The following is a 24,264-nucleotide window of genomic DNA, read 5'->3' on the forward strand; positions in this document are numbered from 1 at the left end:
AATTAAGGTAGAATGTTTGTTGATTTCCTATTTTCATACGTTTCTTATTTTTGGAGTAGTTTTGCAACTGCTGTTACGAGATCCCTTACTATACAGATGAAACAATCAGTTTTTACAAACGTTTTATTAATATATGATTGATTTTTCTGCCCATTCCTAATTGCACTTTAGAACATCAAGGTAACCTACTTTTTTGAACTGCTATATTTGATCCGCTGCTGGTGCACACACTGTGCTATTAAGAAAAGAGTTCCCAGATTCTGGCCCAGCAACAGTGAAGACACAGCAATATTGCTTCAAATCATGACGTGTAACTTGGAGGGAAACTTTCAGCATGCTGCAGTATTTCACATATAAGCTGCACACTGCTGCCACTGTGCATCAGTGACAGAGGGAATGATTAGATTTAAGCTGTTTGACCGGATGCCAATTAAGTGGACTGTAGTTTCGAGTGCTTTTGGAGCTCTGCTTATCCAGGCAAGCGGGGTCAATTCTCACAATTCTGATTTATGCTTTATAATTGCTAGAGAGACTCTGCATAGATAGGCTTGAACTATTCATGAAATTCCAATGTCTGACCTGTTCTTTTAGTCTAAGTATTTAGACAGCTTGAACATCTTGTGGGCGGCACGGTGGCACAGTGGTTAGCACTGCTGCCTCACAGCGCCAGAGACCCGGGTTCAATTCCCGACTCAGGCGACTGACTGTGTGGAATTTGCATGTTCTCCCCGTGTCTGCGTGGGTTTCCTCCGGGTGCTCCGGTTTCCTCCCACCGTCACAAAGATGTGCAGGTCAGGTGAATTGGCCATGTTAAATTGCCCATCGTGTTAGGTAAAGGGGTAAATGTAGGGGAATGGGTGGGTTGCACTTCGGCGGGTCGGTGTGGACTTGTTGGGCCGAAGGGCCTGTTTCCGCGCTGTAAGTAATCTAATCTAATCTTGCCTATGTGCTCAGATAGCTCTGAAACACAAGTCTTCAGTACCATTGCCAGGGAGTTGACAAGGCCTGCAGCCTTTGTTCCATTAGTGCCTTCTGCTATTTCTTGATTAGCAAGTGGAATTATTCAATCTGTTTGAAGATTGGCATCTGTGATATTGGAGACTTTGAGAAGGGCTGAGATAGACTTTCTACTCAGCACTCCTGCTGAAAATAATTGCAAATACTGGAGTCTTCTCCTTTCTGCTGATGTTCTATTTCCTCCATCTTTGAATGTGTGAATATTTGAAGAACTATAACTTCCAGTTATCTGTTTAATTGTTCCTCTGTACGACTGGATGTAGCAGGACTGTGAAGTTTTGAGCTGGTCTGTTAGGTGCAGGCTGTTTCTGATGTTTGATTTGCAAGTGTCCCAGTATAGTAGTTTCATCAGGTTAACACTTCTCCTTTTGAAATATGGTGCTCTTCCTGGCATGCTGTCCTCTTTACCTTGAATGAGTGTTGATTCTTTGGATTGATGGTAATGATAGAGTAGGGATATGCCAGGAGCTGAAGTTACAGATGGCTGTTGAAAACAATTCTGTTGTTAATAGCTCATAATACCTCACCCCAGTTTTGCTTTTGTCACTGTTCTGAACCTACCATATTTTGCATCATATTACCTCACATGATGCATAGTATCCTTTTGTGTGAAGACAGGACTTTATCTTCACAAGACTATTGTCACCCCTGACCACACACTTGTGGACAGATTCCTTTATGTAATGACATGTTTTTCCTCTTAATAGTCCCCTCACCACCTGCTGAATATCCAGTGTGACAGAAATCTCTGCAGGCCTCCGTCAGTAGAGGTGTTAATGAGCCACTTGCAGTAATGAACATTGAAATATCACACTTAGAGTACATTGTGTGCCTTTTCCGTGCACTTTGCCTCCTCCGTGTATTTTAGTTAGCAGGAGGTTTTCTTATCCATCTGTGGCTTGATGTCGTGAGATATGTAGGAGCCTAGGCAATTTCATCCTGACTGTATACTATTGTGCTGCCATCTCTGATGGTCTGTCGTGCAGTTGGGACAGGAAATACTTATGGTGATGGTAATATCTGAGACATTACCTATAAGGAATAGTTTAGTGAGCATTACTTTATTAGGCTGTTGCATGGCTAGTCTATGAAACAGCTCTTCCAGTGTTAATAAGGAAGAGTTTGTAAGGTTAACAGGGCTGGTTGTGCTGTTGTAGTTTCCAATGTCTTGATGTCATGTGGTCTGTCTAGTTTTGTTCGTTTTTGTCATTTAGTAAACTTGAGTGGTTTACTAAACTGAGAGGGCAAGAGTGAAGTGACTACTGCATTGCCATAGATCTAGAGTCAATGAAGTGTGGGGTTGGAAGGATGAAGGGTTATGCCCAAAATGTCAACTGTCTTGCTCCTCGGATGCTGCCTGACCTGCTGTGCTATTTTCAGTGCCACACTTTATCGAATCTGACTCTCCAGCATCTGCAGTCCTCACCATCTCCTAGTTGATGTAGATCTAGACTCACATGTAGGTAAACCAGTTACAATTCACAGATTGCCTTCCCTAAGAAAATTAGTGAACCAGTGATGATTCAACAGTGAACCAGTGATGAAAATTTGTTTTTTTTTAGCAGCACAACTGAAACCAGCTCTCAATTCCAGATTTTTATTAGTCATTTAAATTTATACATGAATTTGAGTTTGTTTCACCAGCTATAATGGCAGACCTTGAACCCATGACCTCAGGGTTTTGGTCTGAGCCTCTGAGTGCTTAAATGACATTATCACAATACTGCCATTTCCCCATAAATTATTTGTGATCCTAGTTATATGGATCGTAAACCAGTTGCGGGCTAAAAGTTCCAGAATGTTTAATTTGACCACATCATCCGCCAACATTTCCGCCACCTCCAAACACACCCCAGACTACCTGGTCAGGTCCACCTCCCCCCCCCCCCCCCCCCCCCCCCCCCCCAGCCTACAACCCACCCTCCCCTGCCTACAACCCACCCTCCAATCCTGGCACTTTCCCCTGCCACCGCAGGAACTGTAAAACCTGTGCCCACACCTCCTCCCTCACCTCTATCCAAGGCCCTAAAGGAGCCTTCCACATCCATCTAAATTTTACTTGCACATCCACTAATAACATTTATTGTATCCGTTGCTCCCGATGCGGTCTCCTCTACATTGAGGAGACTGGGTGCCTCCTAGCAGAGCGCTTTAGGGAACATCTCCGGGACACCCGCACCAATCAACCAAACCGCCCCGTGGCCCAACATTTCAACTCCCCCTCCCACTCTACCAAGGACATGGAGGTCCTGGGCCTCCTTCACCGCCGCTCCCTCACCACCAGATGCCTGGAGGTAGAATGCCTCATCTTCCGCCTCGGAACACTTCAACTCCAGGGCATCAATGTGGACTTCCAACAGTTTTCTCATTTCCCCTTCCCCCACCTCACCCTAGTTCCAAACTTCCAGCTCAGCACTGTCCCCATGACTTGTCCGGACTTGTCCTACCTGCATATCTCCTTTTCCGCCTTTCCACACCACCCTCTCCTCCCTGACCTATCACCTTCATCCCCTCCCCCACTCACCTATTGTACTCTATGCTACTTTCTCCCCACCCCCACCCCCATCTAGCTTATCTCTCCACGCTTCAGGCTCACTGCCTTTATTCCTGATGAAGAGCTTTTGCCCGAAACATCAATTTCGAAGCTACTTGGATGCTGCCTGAACTGCTGTGCACTTCCAGCACCACTAATCCAGAATCCTAAAATTATAAACTGTAGAGTGAGTGAATATGAAGGTCTCTACTGCTGGCTATCTACAAGAATGGTCTAGGTATGGCTATGCTTTCACAAGTCTCTTTAAAAATTATCAGGTTTATCACATCAAGTACAAAATAAGAATACTCAAAGGTAGTGGATCAGTCAGTCCACATAGGGACTCCTACTTGCATCTTTTGGCTGACTGGGTTAATGAATCCTGGTAAGTTGTTTTGGTGGAAGTTCTCCTGTTGTTTTGCTTCACACCTCACTGCTAAAAAGTCATGACTTACTAGCCCATGCTCACCACTAGCCAGCAGTATGATCAATAACCATCTTGACCCCTAGTTGGTTTTCTCATGCATGCACAGCACATGATCAGTCTTAAATTGATGACCCAATATCCAATAAATGATTTGTTTCATTAAGGGTGATGATTTTCTAGATGATATCACTTTCTATTATTTAGCGATGGGTTCACTAAGATGTCAATTATTGACAAGAACTCAGGGTGGAATCTTATAGCGATCTGAGCAATGTAAGCCGGGGTGAGATTTGTGGCAGAATCAAATGAGATATCTGGTGAGGTCTGTCTCAATGTTGGGATCGTCTCTCACCCTCTTTAATGATTTCAGTGAGCAACCTGGCAAGTTTCTCACTCGGGAACAGTAAGTTGCAATTAAGGGTATTATAGTCTGTTAAATACCTTAATGGCCCAACTTGCCTCATTAATGTTCAGCTTACTATCATACTGAATGCACCAATCAAGCTAGATACCGAGAAATCTCAGCATGGATGCAGCACTAGTGAATTCACCTCATTGTTCTAAAGGACCTCCATGGACAATGGCATCAACATCTTAGGCATGCTCCATGGGCACCAGCCACTGTATCCTATGTCCAAACACATTGGCATCTGATATGTTCCAGTCTCTAAGAGCCCTCATGGCCCATCTGCAATCCACTTACATGACACTTCTGTACTTCAATGTTGCATCGACAATTATCATAGTAGAACTGCAGCAAGGATACCTTGCACTCAAGAACACGCACCCAGCTCATGGACTGGATCATGCTGCATCTTGAGTATATTCACTTCTTCTTAAAGCAATCAATAGTTCTGATCTTACTTAGATGCTCACTGTATGACTGCCTTGCATTGCCTTTTTATGCTTTACTTCCTCAGCCACAGTACCACCAAGTATTATGGGAGATCTCATTGGGTGGCATAGCTGTCACTTTTAGTGCAGGTGAGAGGTTGCCCAAGGAAGTGAACAGGCCTAGTCAGAGGGCATACAGGGGTGGTGGTGTCGGGCGGTATTGAGATTGGGCTGGCTGAGAGCAAGTGAGGGAACATGTTGCAAGCCGTAGTGAGAGGGGTGGAGCGTTTACCTTGGTGGGAGATGGATGCAATGACAGAGATAGAGGTGAGGTGGCATTTAGCATGTGGAGTTCGAAAAGGATATTGATGTTCTTCCTACATTGCAGTTCATTCTACAGACAGCCGATTCTGTTCTAACCTGTGGTAACCTTGGCCCAGTGTGACATAATCTGGTGTTGTGGTTTCCACTATTGATCCTTGGAAAAGAGTTCAGCGTTTGCACCACCTCATCCAACTCCCATGCCCACGAAGTGAAGCAATAATTTCCCCCATCTGCCATGTCTGCAATTGTCAGAAAAGTGCACCTTCGAACTGAGTGTGCTAGTTTGGGTGCACAATGAGCTTTTAAAGATGGCTGGAGCGAAAGAGATGTTGGCCTTTTGGCAGATACCCTTATAGTGGTGAGTTGATCTGTGAATGGTGTATGTTAAGATGAGGTAGAAGTTGATGTGAGAGATGCTGATGGGGCATGGTTGGTAATTCATGGTACAAGTTTGGTTAGAGAAGGTGAGAAACCCACTGGGTCTCAGTGAAAATTCCCCCCAAAAAAGCGATGCAACTTACCAACCTACACTTGACCAAAAAGAATTGTAAGATTTAGTCCATACTTGTCATTATAGCTTTTCCCTGTTAGCTTACTGACTCTATAGATCTCTATTCAGATAACGAGGCACCACCAAAGTTCTTTAATATCTGTTTAGAATAGATGTAATATCACATTCAAATGATTAATATTGTCCCACATATTTAGTTGTTAGTTATGAAGATTGTAATTATCTTTTAGTTTAAACAGCTTTTTGTTCATGTGTAACTTCAAAATAACTGCTGCTGCCTGCAAAGGTCAGCTAGAGTGTGTATCATATCACCAAAAATTAAGCCTTTGGTTATTACACATTTTGGAAGAAAACTTTGGATGTAGAACTGTGTCTCAAAACTAAAGCTGTTTCATTTTCGAATAATTTTTGTAAACATTTGTCTTGCCATCCTGGACCGACCAGTGGAGTTGTGGGATTGTCACTAGACTAGTACTAGCTAATGCTTTGTGAACATTGGTTTAAATCTCATTTTTGCACAAGTTGAAGAAGCTATGCAGCCCAGATTTTTGCCTTTCATTCTGAGTTACAGCAGTCCCCAAAGTGTGCCTTCTAGGCCAAAGCTACTCAAGAATCCTCATTAAGGCTACCTGTAATTTCCCACACTGAAAGTCAGTAGTCTTTCACTCACCATGCTATAACTACTGGAGCTATATTGAGGGAGAGTACTAGAGCAAAGGACATAGCTTCGTAGAGATATACAGCAAGAAAATGTCCAACTCATCAATGCCGACCAAATATCCCAACCTAATTTAGTCCCACTCACTGGTACCTGGCCATATCCTTCCAAACCCATCCTATTCATATACCCATCAGATGCCTTTCAAATGTTGCAATCGTACTAGCCTCCACAACTTCCACTGGCAGCTCATTCCATGCATATACCACCGTCTGCGTGAAAAAAGTTGCCCCTTAGGTCTCTTCTACATCTTTCCCCTCTCACCCTAAACTTATGCCCTCTACTTCTGGACTCACCACCTCAGGGAAAATACCTTGTCTATTTATCTTATCCATGCATGTTAGGTAAATAAAAGAATTTCTAAGGTGTTTCATTTCAGTGAGAACGTATGACATCTATACCGATCTCTACTGAACTCAAATATTGTATTTGCTGTGGTTTAAGTAACAAGTCACTCCCTGAGCACTTTGGTTTTGGTCTTCTGTTGGTAACTTGCTCCTCCTCCTCCTCCTCCTCCTCCTCCTCCTCGTCCTCATAGTAGCCTGTTCTGCCCAGCATGGCTTCTAATCATTTCATTCTCCAAGTCATGCCATAGTCCACAAGGAAGATTGTCTGCAATAAATACCAGAGAAGGCCATTTGGCACTTCAGGGCTGTTCCATTCAGTAAGATTTTTACTGGCTCTGCTCTTAACTCCACTTTACCTACCTGTCCCCTATAACCTTTAATTCTTGATTAAAAACCTGTCCAACTCATTATTGAATACATCTGATTTTTATTTTCAGCCTCCAAATCTTTGTGGAAGAGAATTAAGACTATCAGTACTGAGAAAAGAAGTTCCTCCTGTTCTCTGTTTTAAATGGAAGACCCTTTTATTTTTAAACTGTTCTCCCTAATCCTAGATTTGCCCACGGTTGAGGACACCTTGCCAGCATCTACCCTGTCAAGTCATCATAGAACTTTTGGGAAGTGATTCTACTGAAACATTCATTTAAACTCCAATGAGGCTTCAAAAATTACCTTTGTCAATCTTCTTTCAACTTCCTCCATATACTGTATAAACACTTGCAGAAGCAACACAATAGCCAGAGGAATCAAACAATAACTAACCTAAAAGTAATTCATGATCGTTTTAAGTAATGCTGGTGGTTTAAACAAGCACTGTAAGTCTATTTTGTTGAGTCTAAATTCAGTTGAGTATCATTAAGAGATGATATTTGCTACAGGATTGAACACCAAAATGTCACTGATATTTGCTTCATTAAATAAGCATAGTATATATAGTTTGGTCTAGATCATTCTGCACCTTTGTTTTTCATGTTTCATTTCATTTCAGAACAAAACTCAGATAGACATTGGTACGACTGAAATTCAGCCACAAGTACAATTAGACCATCAAGAGTCGCCACAATCTCCTTCCCCTGAAATGGAGCAAGAAGAAAATCAAGCCGGAAATGCTGAAACAAACTGCAAAGTAAATGATCAATATTATACTTATTCATCAATGTCATTACAGAATACTGTTGCGTTCATATATTAATTTCACTAACGGTTCAAATAGTTTAAGCTTAGTTTATCTATAATATTTAGTTCTTCGTGCATTTGCACCTTTTATCTGTGATCTATGGCTTCTAATTTGTCAACATGTAATTTCCAGTATATTTGGGATAATTCTGGTTCTTGTGTATATTTTTATATATGCAAATGAAAAATGATTATAATAGCGAAACATCATAGTCCCAAATGCAGTCTGGCATTGTATTACAAAGCCATTTGGCATAATCTAATTTTATTTTCATCACCTTTCTAACTGCTAAGAAGTGGCTTATATTAGTATGTGTTTTTCTTTGTCTTTAAAATTCAAAAATACTTCATAGCATGTGGGTTAACATAAATTGGGATCTTGAGGTATGATAGTCATGTCAGCTATAAAACAGTTTAAAGAGATTGATTAGGAACCAAAATAAAGATCTGTTGATAGAATGCTTCACTTAGGCACTGAATGACTACTTTGGATTGGTGTTTCCTAAAGAAGATAACCTTTCCAAAGCTATAGTGGACAAGGGTGTTGCCGAACTATTGGATGAGGAAAAATAAAAAGTAGGGACTAGAAAAGCTGGGAATACTTAAAATGGATGAAGTCATCGTCATAACAGCATCTCCTAGGTTTCTAAGGGAAGTAAGGTTTGAGTTTGAAGAGACACTGGCCTGTCTTTCATAGAGTCAGGATCTCTCTGGTCTTTTTGCTGTGGCATTACTCATGAGGGTGCTCAGGCTCCATGTGCCAAAGGTAACTGATTTCAACTTTTTCATCTTTACCAAGACCAACTCAAATGAATTTAAACACAAATTCCATGATGACCACCACTATTTCATTTTACTGTGCCAAATTCATACAAACTAATCACTCTTGGTGACTTCAGTGCAAGATTTGGTGCATACCTCCAGGTATGGGAAATGGTTAATCAGAAAAACCCAATTTGCAAAACAAATAGTCTCCTCTTGCCAAAATTGTATGCTAAGAACAAGCTATTAATTACAATAAGATTAATTGCAACAAGGTGTTTTTGATGCAAATCTTTTCTGATGACCTGATCAACCAATTGTCAGTAAGCAGAGGGAAAAGTAGAACGTGTATAAACTGTGATGACGACTGAACTGACCACTGTCTTAGATTTTAGTGTTTCACTTTTATCTGTCTGTCAAGCTGATGGGGGCATGAAGCTTAGAAGTATCTCAAGGTCCAAACAGGCAGTCATGAAGGAATTTCTCTTGGAAAATAGAGTTGTTTGTCTCCTTTGAAAGTAGACACCCACTTTATTGAGGATGGCTGGGTGATCTTCTGGGATATAATGTTCTCCACTATTTATTTATACCTCTTGTTAACATCTGGATTAGCTCAATGAATATAATGAGATATCCAGAAACACCTGGAGCAAAAACATTTCTTCCACAGAGTTTACCTTGATGGAAATTCATTTCTATAAAATTATTGATGCTTAGCAAGACATCTTTAGGACTGTCCAGTGCATGCTTAGGAATGCAAGACATTTAGCTGAATCAAAAAGCAAAGGAACTTCAGTTATATACATCCACTAAAATTGGAAACAATTCTACAATGCTGTGAAATCTCTTAAGCTTCAATCTACCAAGTTCAGCACAAGTTCTCAGTGCTGATGGGTCAACATTAGTCACGGGGGGAATAAAGAAATTTTAGAAATGGGAGCAAGTACTTTAACCACATCCTCAGTTGGCCTTCATGTATTAATAAAGAAGCAATGAACAAACTGCCACAGATTGGCAACAATTGCTCTTTCGATGATCAGTTGTTAGCAATGACAAATGCAATAAAACTCTCATCCAGAACAAAACCCAGGAGCTGATGCATTTGGAGAAAGGCCAAGAACAGAAAACTGAACATATACCTCCAACATCATCTTTGTTGACCTCACCAAGGTCTTTAACACAGCCAGCCTGTAGGTCGTTTTGAAATATTGCCAGCAGAAATCCTAATTGTTGTGACTGTTCCGTCATGGCATGTTTGAGTATATCCTAGATGATGATGAATCTGCTAACCCATTCCCAGTCGCTAATGCATTCGAACTGGGCTGCATGCCAACTCTGATCCTCTTTAGCATGCATCTCTCTTCAATAATTTATCATGATTCTGTCAGATTAATCAATATTGAATGGATAGGAAGCCACATAAAAACAACTAACAGTGTTTAGGGGCAAAGGAAAGAGATTGGCATGAAGTTAAAATGGTCAGAGACTCATTGTCGCAACGCAGAATGGTCTTCTGCTGCATTGTAGTAATTCTGATTCTGTGCTCAATCAAGTTCCAACTTTGTGGTATAGGATGTGATTTTGAATCTTGACGATGGCATGAAAGCAGAGTGCAAAGTACAAGTAGTTACACTAAATGTGTGTAAAACAGTATACTATAATTCTCTGCAGCTGAGGAAGGACAGCAATGCTTTCGAAGGGTTACAGAAGAAGTTTGAGATTGATACTAGAAATAAGACATTGCAGTTGGGTAGACTTTAAATCTGGATTATTCCTTATTCTAGTAGAGAAGGCTAAGAGGAAATATATGGTTTTTTTTAATAGTTAAGATAGAGAAACTGTTTCCAGTGACAGAAAATTAGATAACCAGAAGGCACAGCTTTAAAGTGATTAGCAAAGAATCCAGAGGTCACATGAAAAATAGCGGTCTCATACAATAAGTAAATATGGCCTGATGGATACTAACCAGATTACTCTTTGAAAAAGCCAAAACAAAATCAATAGGGAAATAGTTTTTGTGTTATTATTCTATGCATCAAGTTACTACTTTTGAAATGTGATGAATGTTTTTGTTTCAGAAAAAATGTAGCAACATTTTGTCAAAGAAAAATTCCAGTCAAAAAGAGCAGTCAAAATAACTGATCATTAGCCTGATTGAATGAATGCCAGGCAAAACACCAAGACAATTCCTGGCCCTCTTAAAAGTTATACCATAAGTTATATCATGTTACCTGCAAACTGGCAAATTAAATGTAGCAAACCTCAAAGCAATAGCCTAAATTGTGCTCAGTTGTAGCTTGAATTAATAATTTATAACTTGAGACAGAAATGCTATCAACTGGGTCAGACAGCTGCGCAGATTCATTTTTCCATTTGATTCATGTAGTCACTACCTTTGTGTCTCTTCCTCCTTTTTAAAGTGCCATTGTTTGATCTTTTCTTTTCCAAAATCCCAAAACAGCTTATAAAACAGTAATTACTGCTCCTAGAGTTTGAGGGAATCAGCCTCAACACTGAAAATACCTCAAAAAAGAAGGAGCTCTCACAGCCACAATTTTTTCCTGTCCTCCATCTTGGATTAACCAGAATCCATTTGGTATGCTTGCCTTATTGGCCAGTGCATTGAGTATAGGAGTTGGGAGGTTATGGTGTGCTGTACAGCACATTGATTAGGCCACTTTTGGAATACTACGTGCAATTTTGGTCTCCCTGCTATAGGAAAGATTTTGTGAAACTTGAAAGCATTCATAAAAGATGTACAAGGACGTTGCCAGGGTTGGAGGGTTTTGGCCATTAGGAGAGGCTGAATATGCTGGGCTATTTTCCCCGGAGCATGGAGGCTGAAGGGTGGCCTTATAGAGGTTTATAAAATCATGAGGGGCATGGATAGGGTCAATAACCAAGGTCTTTTCCCCAGGTGGGGGAGACCAAAACTCAAGGGTAGTGGTTTAAGGTGAGTAATGAAAGATTTAACAGGACACTAAGGAGCAACTTCTTCACAGAGAGGGTGATGCCTTGTATGGAATGAGCTGCCAGAGGAAGTGGTGGAGGCTGGTACAAAGGCACCTGGATGATTATATAAATAGGCAGGGTTTAGAGGGATATGGGCCAAATGCTAGAAAATGGGACTAGATTAATTTAGAACATCTGATTGGCATGGACGAGTTGGACCAAAGGGTCTGTTTCTGTGCTGTACAACTCCAAGACTCTAACTGGGTTAGGAAAAACTAGTTATTAATTGTTATTATTGTTGATTATTGCAGGGTCTTAAAATAATTTGCTTACTATTTTGCGCACCTATTCTTTTATGGGATGAATTATGTTTGTCAATTTAATCATATTCTTAAGTGTTTCTATGTGCATACTTAGCTAGAAGGCTTTTATAAGAGGTCTCTTTCCAAAAAGTTAATACCAATCTGAAAGGTAAATTAATGGCCAGGTTGATTTGAGGCAGTTAAAGTATAGATTGTTGTGAAAAATTTTCAAAAAAATTCCCAGCAAGGTATTTTTGGATGTGTGGTAGAAGATGGAGACCAGTAGAATATATAATTTGTTATAAAGGTGTTGTAACTGTTATATTTCATTTCACTTGTTTTGGATTTTGCACCCACAGTCCAATACTGAAAAGAAAACTGATCAACCTCCTGATCCAAAAAAGCCAAAAATTAAGTTGAAGACTATTAATCTTCCAATTGGAGCTAAACTGGTTTGGCAGTTTGGGAAAGATTTGCTTGACATGTATTTTGAAAAAGAGGTAAGTAGTCTGTGGGAATTATTCTGATCACTGTCGCTTATACTTTAAGGGAAGTAACTCAAACATGTAATACATTATACTCAGCACATATTCTAAACCTTATTGAATTGCAATTGAAGAAATAACAGATAGTATCGGCAATTTTTTTGTGACTCCATAAAACCTGTGTACAGCGTAACACCCATGTGAGTAAGTTTAGAACAAGCCGAATCAAAGGCTGTGAGGAAAAAATTTGCATATTAGCTTAAAAATAGCTTAAGATGTAAAGATAATCACAAGAATCATTGCTTAGGTTAGTATTTTTCTTCATTTATATGGGCAATTTAGATAAATTTGTGAATGGTTGCAAGTTGGAGTGATAAAAACAGAGATCTTGGAACGAAGTATATGATATGCTATTTTACGAGTTTATCATACTTTAGTGAATAAGCTTCAATATTGTTCAGTGTGAAATAGTACAGTTTAGTAGAATGAATGAGGCCATATATGCTTTGGAAAATATGTCTCTGCAGTTTACAGGGTTGCATATTTGAAGTAAGTAATGAAGGAGTACAGCAATTCTGGAATACAGGTTTCCTAAACCACCTGCAATTTCTAATTGTAGGCTGCTTTTAAGACTCCTAAAAGTACATTTACAGATTTCCTCAAAGTTCTGACATCCTAATTTCCTTTTTTTTAATTTGGCCAGCAAGACTATAGGGCTTGCTTGCTTGTTTTTTCTCACATTAGACAAAAATACAAAAAATCCACGGTGCACATTAAAAAGCATCTAAGAATCTTGAATAAGTGTCAAGAGGGCAAATTTCTATGGCAATGCATTATTTCTAGTTGTAGATCCTGGCTTTGTTAGGGATTCATGTACAAAGTCCAGGTAATAAACATTTCCGATCTAAATTCACTCTGTTTATAACTGTGGCTGCAGCTTTAAAGCCAGAACATTCTCCTGAATTGTTCAGATGGTTATGATACTCTCACATAGTCCCAATTCTCTTTCTTTTAAAAGTTCATTTACCAGATGTGAGCATTGTTAGCTAGGTTGACATATTTGTTTCTTTCACTTCCCAATCATGAGAATATAGCCTTTTGTTTTGATTAGTCATATATAACGGAGTTTAGACTTTCTTGGCTTTAGAGTTTTAACCAAACACTTCTGGCCTGGAGCTCTTAATTGAAATCCTTGCACTGAAAGCCTATTACCTAAATGTTTCAAACTACTTTGTTTCTTAAGGAGAAGATTGTTCTTGCATCTGCTTCAAACAGAATTTATGCAAAATCAAAATCAAAAGCTTTCCAATCTTTGGGATTAGAAACGTAATGGCAACTTAATCATGATATCTCCTTATACTTACAAAGCAAATCCTGTATTCTACTAATTCAAAATCCAAAACAATCTAAAACAAATGAACAAACACCTTACATCAAACCTCTTCCAGTCTGAAAAATACCCATTAACCAGTGCTCTCTGTTTCTATTGGCTGATAGATAGGAAACAAAGTAATGGTTAATAGGTATTTTCCTGGCTGGAAAAAAAGTTTTTAATGGAGCTCCCCAGGTACCAATACTGAAACCTTTTTTGCTTTCTTTGATATTGAGGGCCCAACTTCAAAGTTTATATATAGCACAGGACTTGAGAGAATTGTGAACTGAGAAGGATAGTGTAGAATATAATGATTGTGACAAGGTCAGCCTGGTGGATCTCATAGATAATGAGTTCCCTGATTTTGGGCTGTTAAGCTTGTCCAATCAAGGACCCCTGGCTGACAGGTATAAACAGGAGAGTCAGAGACTCTGGTCAGTCAGAGCTGGCTCTGAGGAATCTGGACCACTGTCAATTACTATGCACCTGTAACTAAAAGGTGACTTCGTGATGGGATACCGGCCTCTATGAAATTATTTCATGGAACGTTAAAAGGCATTTGGTAATTTAGTAGAGGTGGTGGATAGGTAACAGATGAAGCTCATTGCAAAGAAGTGTGACTGCCTGGAATTTAGGAGGAGACAGGTTCAGTTGAAGGTATTGGATGATTAAATAATGTGTCGGGTTAGAAGGAAAAATCAGGAGATGGATGCTAAGTTACAGTGCCAGAACTGGTACAGACATAGTGGGCTAAATGGCCTCCTTCTGCTTTGTAGCAATTCTGTGATTCTGAATAGTATTGAACATTATGCAGTCATCAATGAGCGTCCCCACATCTGGTCTTGTGATAGAGGGAAGGTCATTGTTGAAGCCTAGAACATTCCCCTAAGGATTTTCTGCAGCAATACCTTTGTTTTTTTTGGTTTTTAATAATGATATGGCAGACGGATTTTCTAATATATAGATAAAAGCCTTGAATTTAGAGAATTTTGAATAACTATGATGAATGGTTCTGCAAATTCCTCACTCTTTCTTTTGCAGGATTTTTAAAAAGTTTGTAGGTCACTATCATTGGTATTTAATCTTCTTGTACTAAAAGTTTGGCTACATGCATTTCTATTGAGATCACCTTAACAAAAGCTTTTCTGCATTACTAAGTTGCACATGTAGCTGAGAATTGGCTGAATTCCTTGGTCTCAAAGATGCTAAGAAAGGAACAGATTGGATGACCGATACAAAATCTGGTTTTATCTATGTGGAAGGAATATTTATGTCCTACAGTACTTTACCAACCTGATGCAGGGATTAGTTTTTTGTATTTTGTTTGGATCAATTTGTTTTTTTTTCAACTGCCAGGACAATTACCCACAGCAGGTTTCAGCCATATTTACCATACTTCTTTCCAAACAGGGTGATATGATCATGCAGGATAAGTTGGAAAAGGAGCGAAGTCACGTGAAAAATGCAGTGGAAGAATACATATATGACTTCAGAGAGAAACTGTGTGGGCCTTTTGAAAAATTCATCAGTACTAAGGTGAGTTTAGCATTCCATTCAAGATGTCAGATCAGTCAGTTATGATAAGACAGCATCTGGTCAAACTGAAAAGCTATATGTAGGAAAATCTACATTGGAGCAGAGGGAGTCTTTTGGAAAGGAAATACTAAAGTGCAGCATTCTGAAGACGTCATGCCAGGCTTAAACGCTGACTGTTTCTCCCGCAACGGATGTTGCCAAGCCTGCTAAGTTTCTACTGTGTTCTACCTTTGTAACAAGTTTTATTTGTTAGCAGTAAATCACTGGGAGCATGAATTTAAATTGTATTACCTGGATTTTTGCCTAGCTGTAAAAAGCATGAGGATCTCAATTCCAGGGTTCCCAACCCTATTCCTGGGGTTTCTAATTTTCACCCAGGCATTTTTAAGATGTTGACTAATTTGGAATATGAGCCTGCATCTTGCACTCCCAACTCAGCCACCTTCATTGTGGAGATAGGAGGGTCATAGTCCTTCATAATTTTCAAGGTGTCGTGGTAGCTTTTCAAAGATGTCATGAACAATAGCCTTCATGAGAGAGCTTTTTGAAAGGTAATTTCCTCTTGCTCCCCATGTAGGAATGAACTATTTGCCAGGCTTCAGTACTTACTGCATGCCAAGTTATGCCTCACCACTTCTGAAACCATTCTTTTAAATCCTTTCTGCACCATCATTAAAGCTTTCACGTGTTTCCTAAAGGTAGGGTGCTCAAAATTGGGCACAATTTTCAGTTAAGGCCAAAACAAGTGTTTTGTTAAGTATTAAACATTCCTCACTTCATTATTCATCTTTCTATTCCTGCACCCTCTGTGGAATTTTACCTTTGTACTTTATACTCTATCTCCTTGTTCTAAATGCCAAAATGTATCACTTCGCACTGCTCCATTAAACTGCACCTGCCAAGGCTCCACCAATTCCAATATCCTGTTGATTTATTAGTAGCTATATATTGATGAAATTTAACACACCCCTCTACACTTTTCACTATACTTCAAAGTTTTGTCGCTTATATACCCAACTCAACAGTATTAATGGGAATCAATTGTTGGTCCCCATACCAACAATTCAAGTGTGACAATTAGCTACTCACTAATACCCACTTGTTTTGTATCTATATGGTCACTGTCCCTTTGATACTATAAGAGATAAATAATGATTTCAAAGAGTACAGTTAATTTAAAAGATCAGGATTCAGAAGATGAATATGGTTCACCATGAAGGCTGGGAACAACAGGAATCTTCCAGAAAGGTCTTGGAATCTAATAAAGGATTAACTGGTTAGGAGACAGAAGGGGATGGGTGAATAGAATAAACAAAGGTTGAAGCAAACAGTGCCAGAGTCAGCCAGGCTAGAGCTAGGTGAGAGGCTTTGCTTGGATGAATTAAGATACCCAAGAATGGAAGCATCTGTTTTATTATATGATGAATTCGAAACAGAATGAGCCTAAAGATATACATAAGTGGCAATGTGTATTCTAGCTAAACTAAAGTGAACTCTCCCTGCATATATTTAAACAATTATATACCTACACTCAGACTCCAGTGGTTTTTAGTAGTTTACCACAACAATTTCAACTTCAGTCTCTTCTCCTTTTCCCAAATAGAAATGAAATTGTTCATTAAATTACAAACAGACACCGACATCTTTATTACCCTCCCTAATGTACTCATATTTCACCGTCATAGGAAACTTTTCAAGTTTTTTCCATTTAAAGCTCAAATATGGCAAAAGAAGAAATTAACGTATCTGTTTATTTTGGGGCCGTCTCACTTTAATAATTTGAATTAAATATAAAACAAGGTTATGGAAAAATCCTAATCAGTTTTCAAAAATGGATAATTCAATTTGAAGTCACGCCTTGTTTGCATAATTAGTGAGGAAATATAAATTTGTCATATGATACTGTATTCTTTATTCATGATCTGAAAAATGTGTTGCTGGAAAAACTCAGCAGGTCAGGCAGCATCAAAGGAGCAGGAGAATCGACGTTTCGGGCATAAGCCCTTCTTCAGGAATGAGGAGGGTGTGCCAAGCAGGATAAGATAAAAGGTAGGGAGGAGGGACTTGGAGGAGGGGCGTTGGGAATGCAATAGGTGAAAGGAGGTTAAGGTGAGGGTGATAGGCCGAAGAGGGGTTGGGGGCGGAGAGGTCGGGAAGAAGATTGAAGGTCAAGAAGGTGGTGCTGAGTCTGAGGGTTGGGACTGAGAAAAGGTGGGGGGAGGGGAAATGAGCTGGAGAAATCTGCATTCAGCCCTTGTGGTTGGAGGGTTCCTAAGTGGAAGATGAGGCGCTCTTCCTTCAGGCATCGTGTTGCCATGGTCTGGCGATGGAGGAGGCCTGATCTTCAGCATCTGCAGTCCTCACTTTCTCCTAGTTCTTTATTCATGATTCAAGCTGTTTCTGAATTACAGGATCAGAAACTATTTTCAACTTTGTTGTCTGAGACAGAAAATTGGTTATATGAAGATGGAGAAGACCAAGCTAAACAAGTATATGTTGACAAGTTGTCAGAGTTAAAAGTAAGTACCAAAATTATTTTTTAGATGGATTTATTAGTAGCTATTTTTCTTTACAACATATGTACAAGACTAGATAACTAGTCCCAGTATTCATTTTGATCTACAACCTTAACTAAGTAAATGCAATGGTGCTAAGGTTGGTCTCTGCCTTTCAGTCAAAGCTGATAATATCCAATAACACTTGCAAAAATGGTAAGATCTTTTACTTCTCCGGCGAAGTGTGGGCCTGAGGGTTGCAATGTGAGCATTGTCCCACTACCATCCTTACAAATACCTACTTGCTTGATATTAATGGGCATAGCGCATACATTTTAGCATTGGCACTCACTACCTTTGAAAATGGCTTTCAAAAACCCTGAGGATAATCATTGTGGTAAAAACAATGACTGCAGATGCTGGAAACCAGATTCTGGATTAGTGGTGCTGGAAGAGCACAGCAGTTCAGGCAGCATCCAAGGAGCAGCGAAATCGACGTTTTGGGCAAAAGCCCTTCATCAGGAATAAAGGCAGTGAGCCTGAAGCGTGGAGAGATAAGCTAGAGGAGGGTGGGGGTGGGGAGAAAGTAGCATAGAGTACAATGGGTGAGGGGATGAAGGTGTTAGGTCAGGGAGGAGAGGGTGGAGTGGTCCCAATTGACCACCTGATGAAGGAGCAGTGCTCCGAAAGCTCGTCCTTCCAAATAAACCTGTTGGACTATAACCTGGTGTTCTGTGATTTTTAACATTGTGTCCCAAGCAACTGTAAGTCCAGGTAACCCAACGTTGACACACTGGCCTTTCATTGTGAGTTACAACAGTTGTTGAATCACTGCAATAACAATTCAGCATCTCCTTAGGCAAAAGAAAACAATACGTGGAGGAGATAAGACAATAGATTACTGCACAGCTCATGCTAGCCCAGGCCTGTTCAACATACATAATAATGACTTGCCAACACACTTTGCGAATTTGTGTGTGCTGTCATGTCTGCTGTGCTATCAAAGTTCTATCCTCTATTCTGGTCCAGAATGATCATGTTACAAAGTTGATGAACTAATGCAATATGTGGCATCTCACACCAAAACTTTCCAAACCAATTCAGGTATGTTCCTGCTCCAGAATACCAGTGCTAGAAACATCTGCATGTCTGTGTGAATGACCAAGGCCCAAAACATTATCTTAACCCAGTATAGTTGGATAACTTGAGGCTCTTGGAAGGATAGTGTCTTTTTTTTTGAAAAAAAAGTATAGGTCAAAACCGGAGCAAAAAGTACTTTGTGGGACACTGCTTTCGCAACTTCTGGATCTCAGCACTTACCTATCTCTGCTCTGTAGCAGAATATTGCGCATGTAGCTAGCAAAGATTAGAACACACACGTCATGAACAATCTATTGAATACAAAAAGCTGTTCCAGTACAAATGCAACATTGGCATTTACCAAAAAATATGAAAAATTGCCCATGTATGTCCTATCCAAAGAGCAGGACAGATAAAACCTACCTAATCAACACCCTGTCAGTTCACTCTTAGTCATTTAAAATTTAAAAACTCACCTGTAGCATCAGGCCCACCATTGTTGTTCCAGCAGCAGGAGGTGCAGGATCGTCGAGCCAGAGGCTGTCGGGAAGGTGAGCAAAAAATTTTTTAAATCACCCCTCGCATCGGGTCCCGCCATTTCACAGGAGTAGAGGCAGAGGTGAACACTGAGTGCTGCCAGCAATATATTTGAGTAATGGCTGACCTAGATACTACATGTGTAGTGTCTCCCATCCGCTGCCTTCCTCTAACCTCCTGGTGGGTTTGATAAGGTAAGTTGATTGATTAAAAATTGACTTTTTTATCTTGTATTAATTGGTTAATTGAATAAGACCAGCCCAGAGAAGTACTAGAAATTATTTAACTCAAATTTGTATGCTACTAATTAACTAGGTAGCGATGGCTGGTCAGATGACGGGCTGTAGCTGTATGATGTGGGAGCTGGCTGATCCCATTGTGAATGGCAGTGATCACATCTGTAGAAAGTGTTGGTTGCTGGAAGAATTGAACTCTCCCTGCATATACTTAAACAATTATATACCTACACTCAGACTCCAGTGGTTGACCATTTAATAGTTACCACAGCAATTTCAACTTCAGTCTCTTCTCCTTCATTACCCTCTCTAATGTACTCATATTTCACCGTCATAGGAAACTTTTCAAGTTTTTTCCATTTAAAGCTCAAATGTGGCAAAAGAAGAAATTAACGTATCTGTTTATTTTGGAGCAGTCTCACTTTAATAATTTGAATTAAATATAAAACAAGGTTATTGAAAAATCCTAATCAGTTTTCAAAAATGGATAACTCCATTTGAAGTCACATCTTGTTTGCATGATTAGTGGGGAGAGTTGACGACCTGGAATCTGAGCTTCAAACACTGCGGCACATTCGGGAGGGAGAGAGTTACCTGAATGCTTTGTTTCAGGAGGCAGTCACACCTGGTAGATTAAGTAATTAAAATTCAGTTCGTGATCAAGGACAACAAGTGCTGCATAGGATAAAGATGCATGGTGTTATGGTAGAGTATTAGCATGGATAGAGGATTGGTTGACTGACAGGAAGCAAAAAGTAGGGATAAATGAGTGCTATTCTGGCTGGCACTCAGTGACCAGTGGTGTGCCCCAGGGATCAATGTTGGGACCACAATTATTAACAATTTATATAGAAGATTTAGAGTTGGGGAACCCTTGTATGATGTCAAAATTTGCCGATGACACCAAGATGAATGGTAGAGCAAAGTGTGCAGAAGACTGTGAAACTCAGCAGAGGAATATAGATACATTGCATGAGTGGGCAAAGATCTGGCAGATGGAATACAATGTTAGTAAATGTGAAGTCATACATTTTGGTAGGAGTAACAGCAAAATAGATTATTACTTGAATGGTAATAAGTTGCAGCAGGCTGATTTGCACAGGGACCCTGGGCGTCCTTGTGCATAAATCGCAGATGGTTGGTCTGCAGCTATAACAAGTAATTAGTAAGGCAAATGGAATTTTGTCCTTTATTGCTAAATAGGTTGAGTTTAAAAGAAGAGAGGTAAGATACTGGTGAGGCTACACCTGGAGTACTGTGTGCAGATTTGGTCTCCTTACTTAAGATAGGACGTACTGGCAGGAAGTTCACTAGGTTGATTCCAGAGTTGAGGGGTTGGCTTATGAAGAGAGGCTAAGTAGGTACATTCATTGGGATTTAGAAGAATGAGGTGGATCTTACAGAGACATAAAATTATGAAGGGAATTGATTAAAATAGAAATAGATAAGATGTTTTCACTGGTAGGTGAGACTGTGACAAGAGGGCATTGCCTCAAGATTAGAGGAAGCAAGTTCGGAACTGAACGGAGAAGGAACTTCTTCACCCAGAGGGTTGTTAATCTATGGAATTCCTTGCCCAGGGATGTAGTTGACGCTACTTCAGTGACTGCATTTAAAAATAAGGTAGATACTCTTTTGAAGAATAAAAGAATTAAGGGATATGGCGAAAACGTGTGTACGTGGAAATGAGTCCACTTAAAGATTAGCCATGATCTTATTGAGTGTTGGAGCAGGCTCGAAGTGCCGGACAGCCTACTCCTCCTTCTCCTATTTCTTAAGTCACCATCCAACTGATAGAAGGAGTTATCAGCAGAATATGAAATGGCACTTGCTAACAATAATCTGATAACTTCTCCTCAGTTTGAACCTGAGGGTCACACAATTTCTGACCTCATTATAGCCTTGGTGCAAATATGGATAAAAGAGCTGAAGTCCAGAAAGGAGGTAAGAGTCAAAGATATATTTGACCAAGGTATGACATCAAGGAACTACAGCAAAACAGGAGTCAATGGGAATTGAGCGAAAACTCCCATTGGCTAATCATAGCTCAGAAGGAAGGTTCACGTGACCTGAAATGTTCACTGATTTCTCTCCAGAGATATTGCTAGACCTGCTGAGCTTTTCCAGCAATTTCTATTTTTTCTCCTAGAGAACTTGTTTCTGTATTTACCTAGTGTTACCATTACCTTACAGAGAGGAGAGAAGATTAAGCTTTCCATATAAATGCTGCAACAGCAATGCCTTTGGTTCTGCAGCACAACAGGGAGATAGAGCAGAGGCTTTAGAGAGGGTAAGCTGTGTGCCATGCCCCTACCAAATTACAGCTAAACTTTCCAAACTTCATGCTAGTGACAGATAGTTGGCAGGCCAGCCAATGCAAACAACATTTCGGTGTGCAAACCCATAAATGTTCTCCTATATATCTCCCATTGTGGTGTTTTTTGGCATCCTCTGCAACAGAACTCCTCGAATGACCTAATTCTCCAATGATCTATCAAAGTAACCATATCCTTGACTTAGTGCGTGTATACACTGCAACCGTGTTGATTCCAACTCTCTCTAGTAACCTCCATGGATGAAGAGCTTATGCTGGAAACGTCAACTCTCCTGCTCCTCGGATGCTGTCTGAACGGCTGTGCTTTTCCAGTACCACACTTTTCAACTCTGATCTCCAGCATCACAGTCCTCACTTTCTCCTCCCTGTACGGTATGTGGGCCACTGCCTGGGAATGTCATATCCAGTAAACAGGCCTTTTCATGTGTCATGTTGTTGTTCTCTCTCTTGTTCCTTTGACAAATGTGGCTGAAGAAGTGTAAATTTTGTGTATTTTCAAACACCCAATCAGATCAAAATACAACATCATTTGGTGTGAAAGATGGTATGTAGACTGCCAAACTCCTCATGCTAGATAGCAGCATCAGAATGAATAGGAGGATGAGAAGCAGTACTACTGAACAACTCTACTTTTTACCCCCTCTGAATTCTCACTACATGGACTACCAAAGGCTGTTTCACAGTTGGACCCCAATTCTGAAAGTTTTTTCCTCCATAGTGCACAAGAGATGCAGGCACTCTTGACCCTTGCTGGTTCTACAAGATTTCATTTCATTGTGTGTCACCTTATCCTGGAAAGAGAGAGGGTAGAATGTCAGTGACTGTGGCACAAAGTACTTGGTTGACATACCTACCATACCTGAATAGCAGTATGTAAAGGCAGCAGTTGATGGATTTGAGGTCCTTGAAATGGTAAATATGAGAGTGAGCTGGGGTATGTCGATTGAATGGGAAGATGCATTCTTGTTGATGTTTTTCTCAAAGGGGGGCCTGTAGACTATTTGTTCATTTCTGGACTACTGCCAGGTCCTTGGATCCAGCATTCAAGATTTTAGCACCCAAACAAGCTGCTTCCACACTTTCTCAGGAAGATCCTTGAGGGTCTTGTTACTCTTTCAGAACTAGTCCATCACTAATTTAGTGTATCTCCATCACGATGTCTCTAGCACTTGAATCATTCCGAGATCCTCTGCACCCTCCTGTTCCATTTGCATGTTTAAAATTGCAGCGGTATTATTCAGCAGAGCTTCCATTCATGATTGTAGATTGTAAATAATTGAGCGTCAAGACATTGATGCCTGTGGCCTTTCCACCTGTTATATCCTGTCAACCTAAAAATGACCGATTTATACCTACTCTCTGCTTTCTGGTAACTGACTAATCCAGTGTCCATGCTAATATGCTTTTCCCCTTTACTGTGAACTCTGTATGTAGTAATCTTTTGATGTGGCACCTTGTGAATTCCTTCTGGAAATTGATAATCCATCTGATAATTTAGAATCATTGAATTCCGCAGTATGGAAGTAGGCCATTCAGCCCATTGAGTCCACACCAATTCTCCAATGAGCATCCCAGCCAGATCCACCATCCCTACTCTACCACTGTAACCCTGCATTTTCCACAGCTGATCCACCTAGCCTGCATATCCCAGTCAAACATAATTTAACAAAAACATGTTGACTCTGTCTGATTGCATTTAGATTTTCTGACTGTCCTGTTTTACCCTCCTCCTTGGGTTCCAGCATTTACTGTATGAGAGATGTTAAGCTGGCTGTCTAGTTTCCTGCTTTGTCTCTGTCTCTTCTTTTGCAATTTTGAGGCATTTCTAAAATTGAGGGAATTTTTGGAAATTTAAAATTGATGCAGCCCACTATCTCAGCAGCCATTTCTTTTAAGACCTTAGGAAAAATTATCCATCAAGACCTGGGAACCTGTCAATATTTCTTTTCAAGTTCTAATAATTTCTTTCAGTTTCCCTTCCGAGGTGATCATAATTGTTTTAAATCCCTTCATCCCTTTCAGCATTCCGGGCTGAATCTTAAAGTTTTTTAGGTTAAGTATAAATCACATCGGGGTTGGTGCACTGATTGAGCTTTCTAGCCAGATCATGCCTAACTTCCTCATTAATTGCTGTACCTAACCCTCTGAGTATCATACCTATTTTCTGCCTGACCTTACGAAGTGCCATTCCATATCACAGAATAGACATGTTCAGTGGAGGAGCCACCTCTAAAAGTCTGTTGCGTACAAGCACTGCTAGCCCTTTGCTGCCCTGCGCACTTCCT

At 40.1% G+C, this 24,264-nt stretch overlaps 1 protein-coding gene across 4 annotated transcripts in view; it reads left to right on the forward strand.

The window, feature by feature from the left end:
- hsph1 (heat shock 105/110 protein 1) overlaps positions 1 to 24,264 on the forward strand; it is a 109,967-nt gene that overhangs the window by 76,599 nt on the left and 9,104 nt on the right. For all 4 annotated transcript variants that reach the window (XM_072577258.1, XM_072577255.1, XM_072577256.1 and 1 more), the window contains 4 exons: positions 7,700 to 7,837; positions 12,263 to 12,403; positions 15,171 to 15,296; positions 17,708 to 17,815. In XM_072577258.1, coding sequence (XP_072433359.1) covers positions 7,700 to 7,837; positions 12,263 to 12,403; positions 15,171 to 15,296; positions 17,708 to 17,815 — 513 coding nt within the window. The remainder of the gene's footprint in view (positions 1 to 7,699; positions 7,838 to 12,262; positions 12,404 to 15,170; positions 15,297 to 17,707; positions 17,816 to 24,264) is intronic.

Source organism: Chiloscyllium punctatum, chromosome 9, assembly GCF_047496795.1.
Source record: "Chiloscyllium punctatum isolate Juve2018m chromosome 9, sChiPun1.3, whole genome shotgun sequence".
In the NCBI taxonomy this organism is placed as follows: Eukaryota; Metazoa; Chordata; class Chondrichthyes; order Orectolobiformes; family Hemiscylliidae; genus Chiloscyllium; species Chiloscyllium punctatum.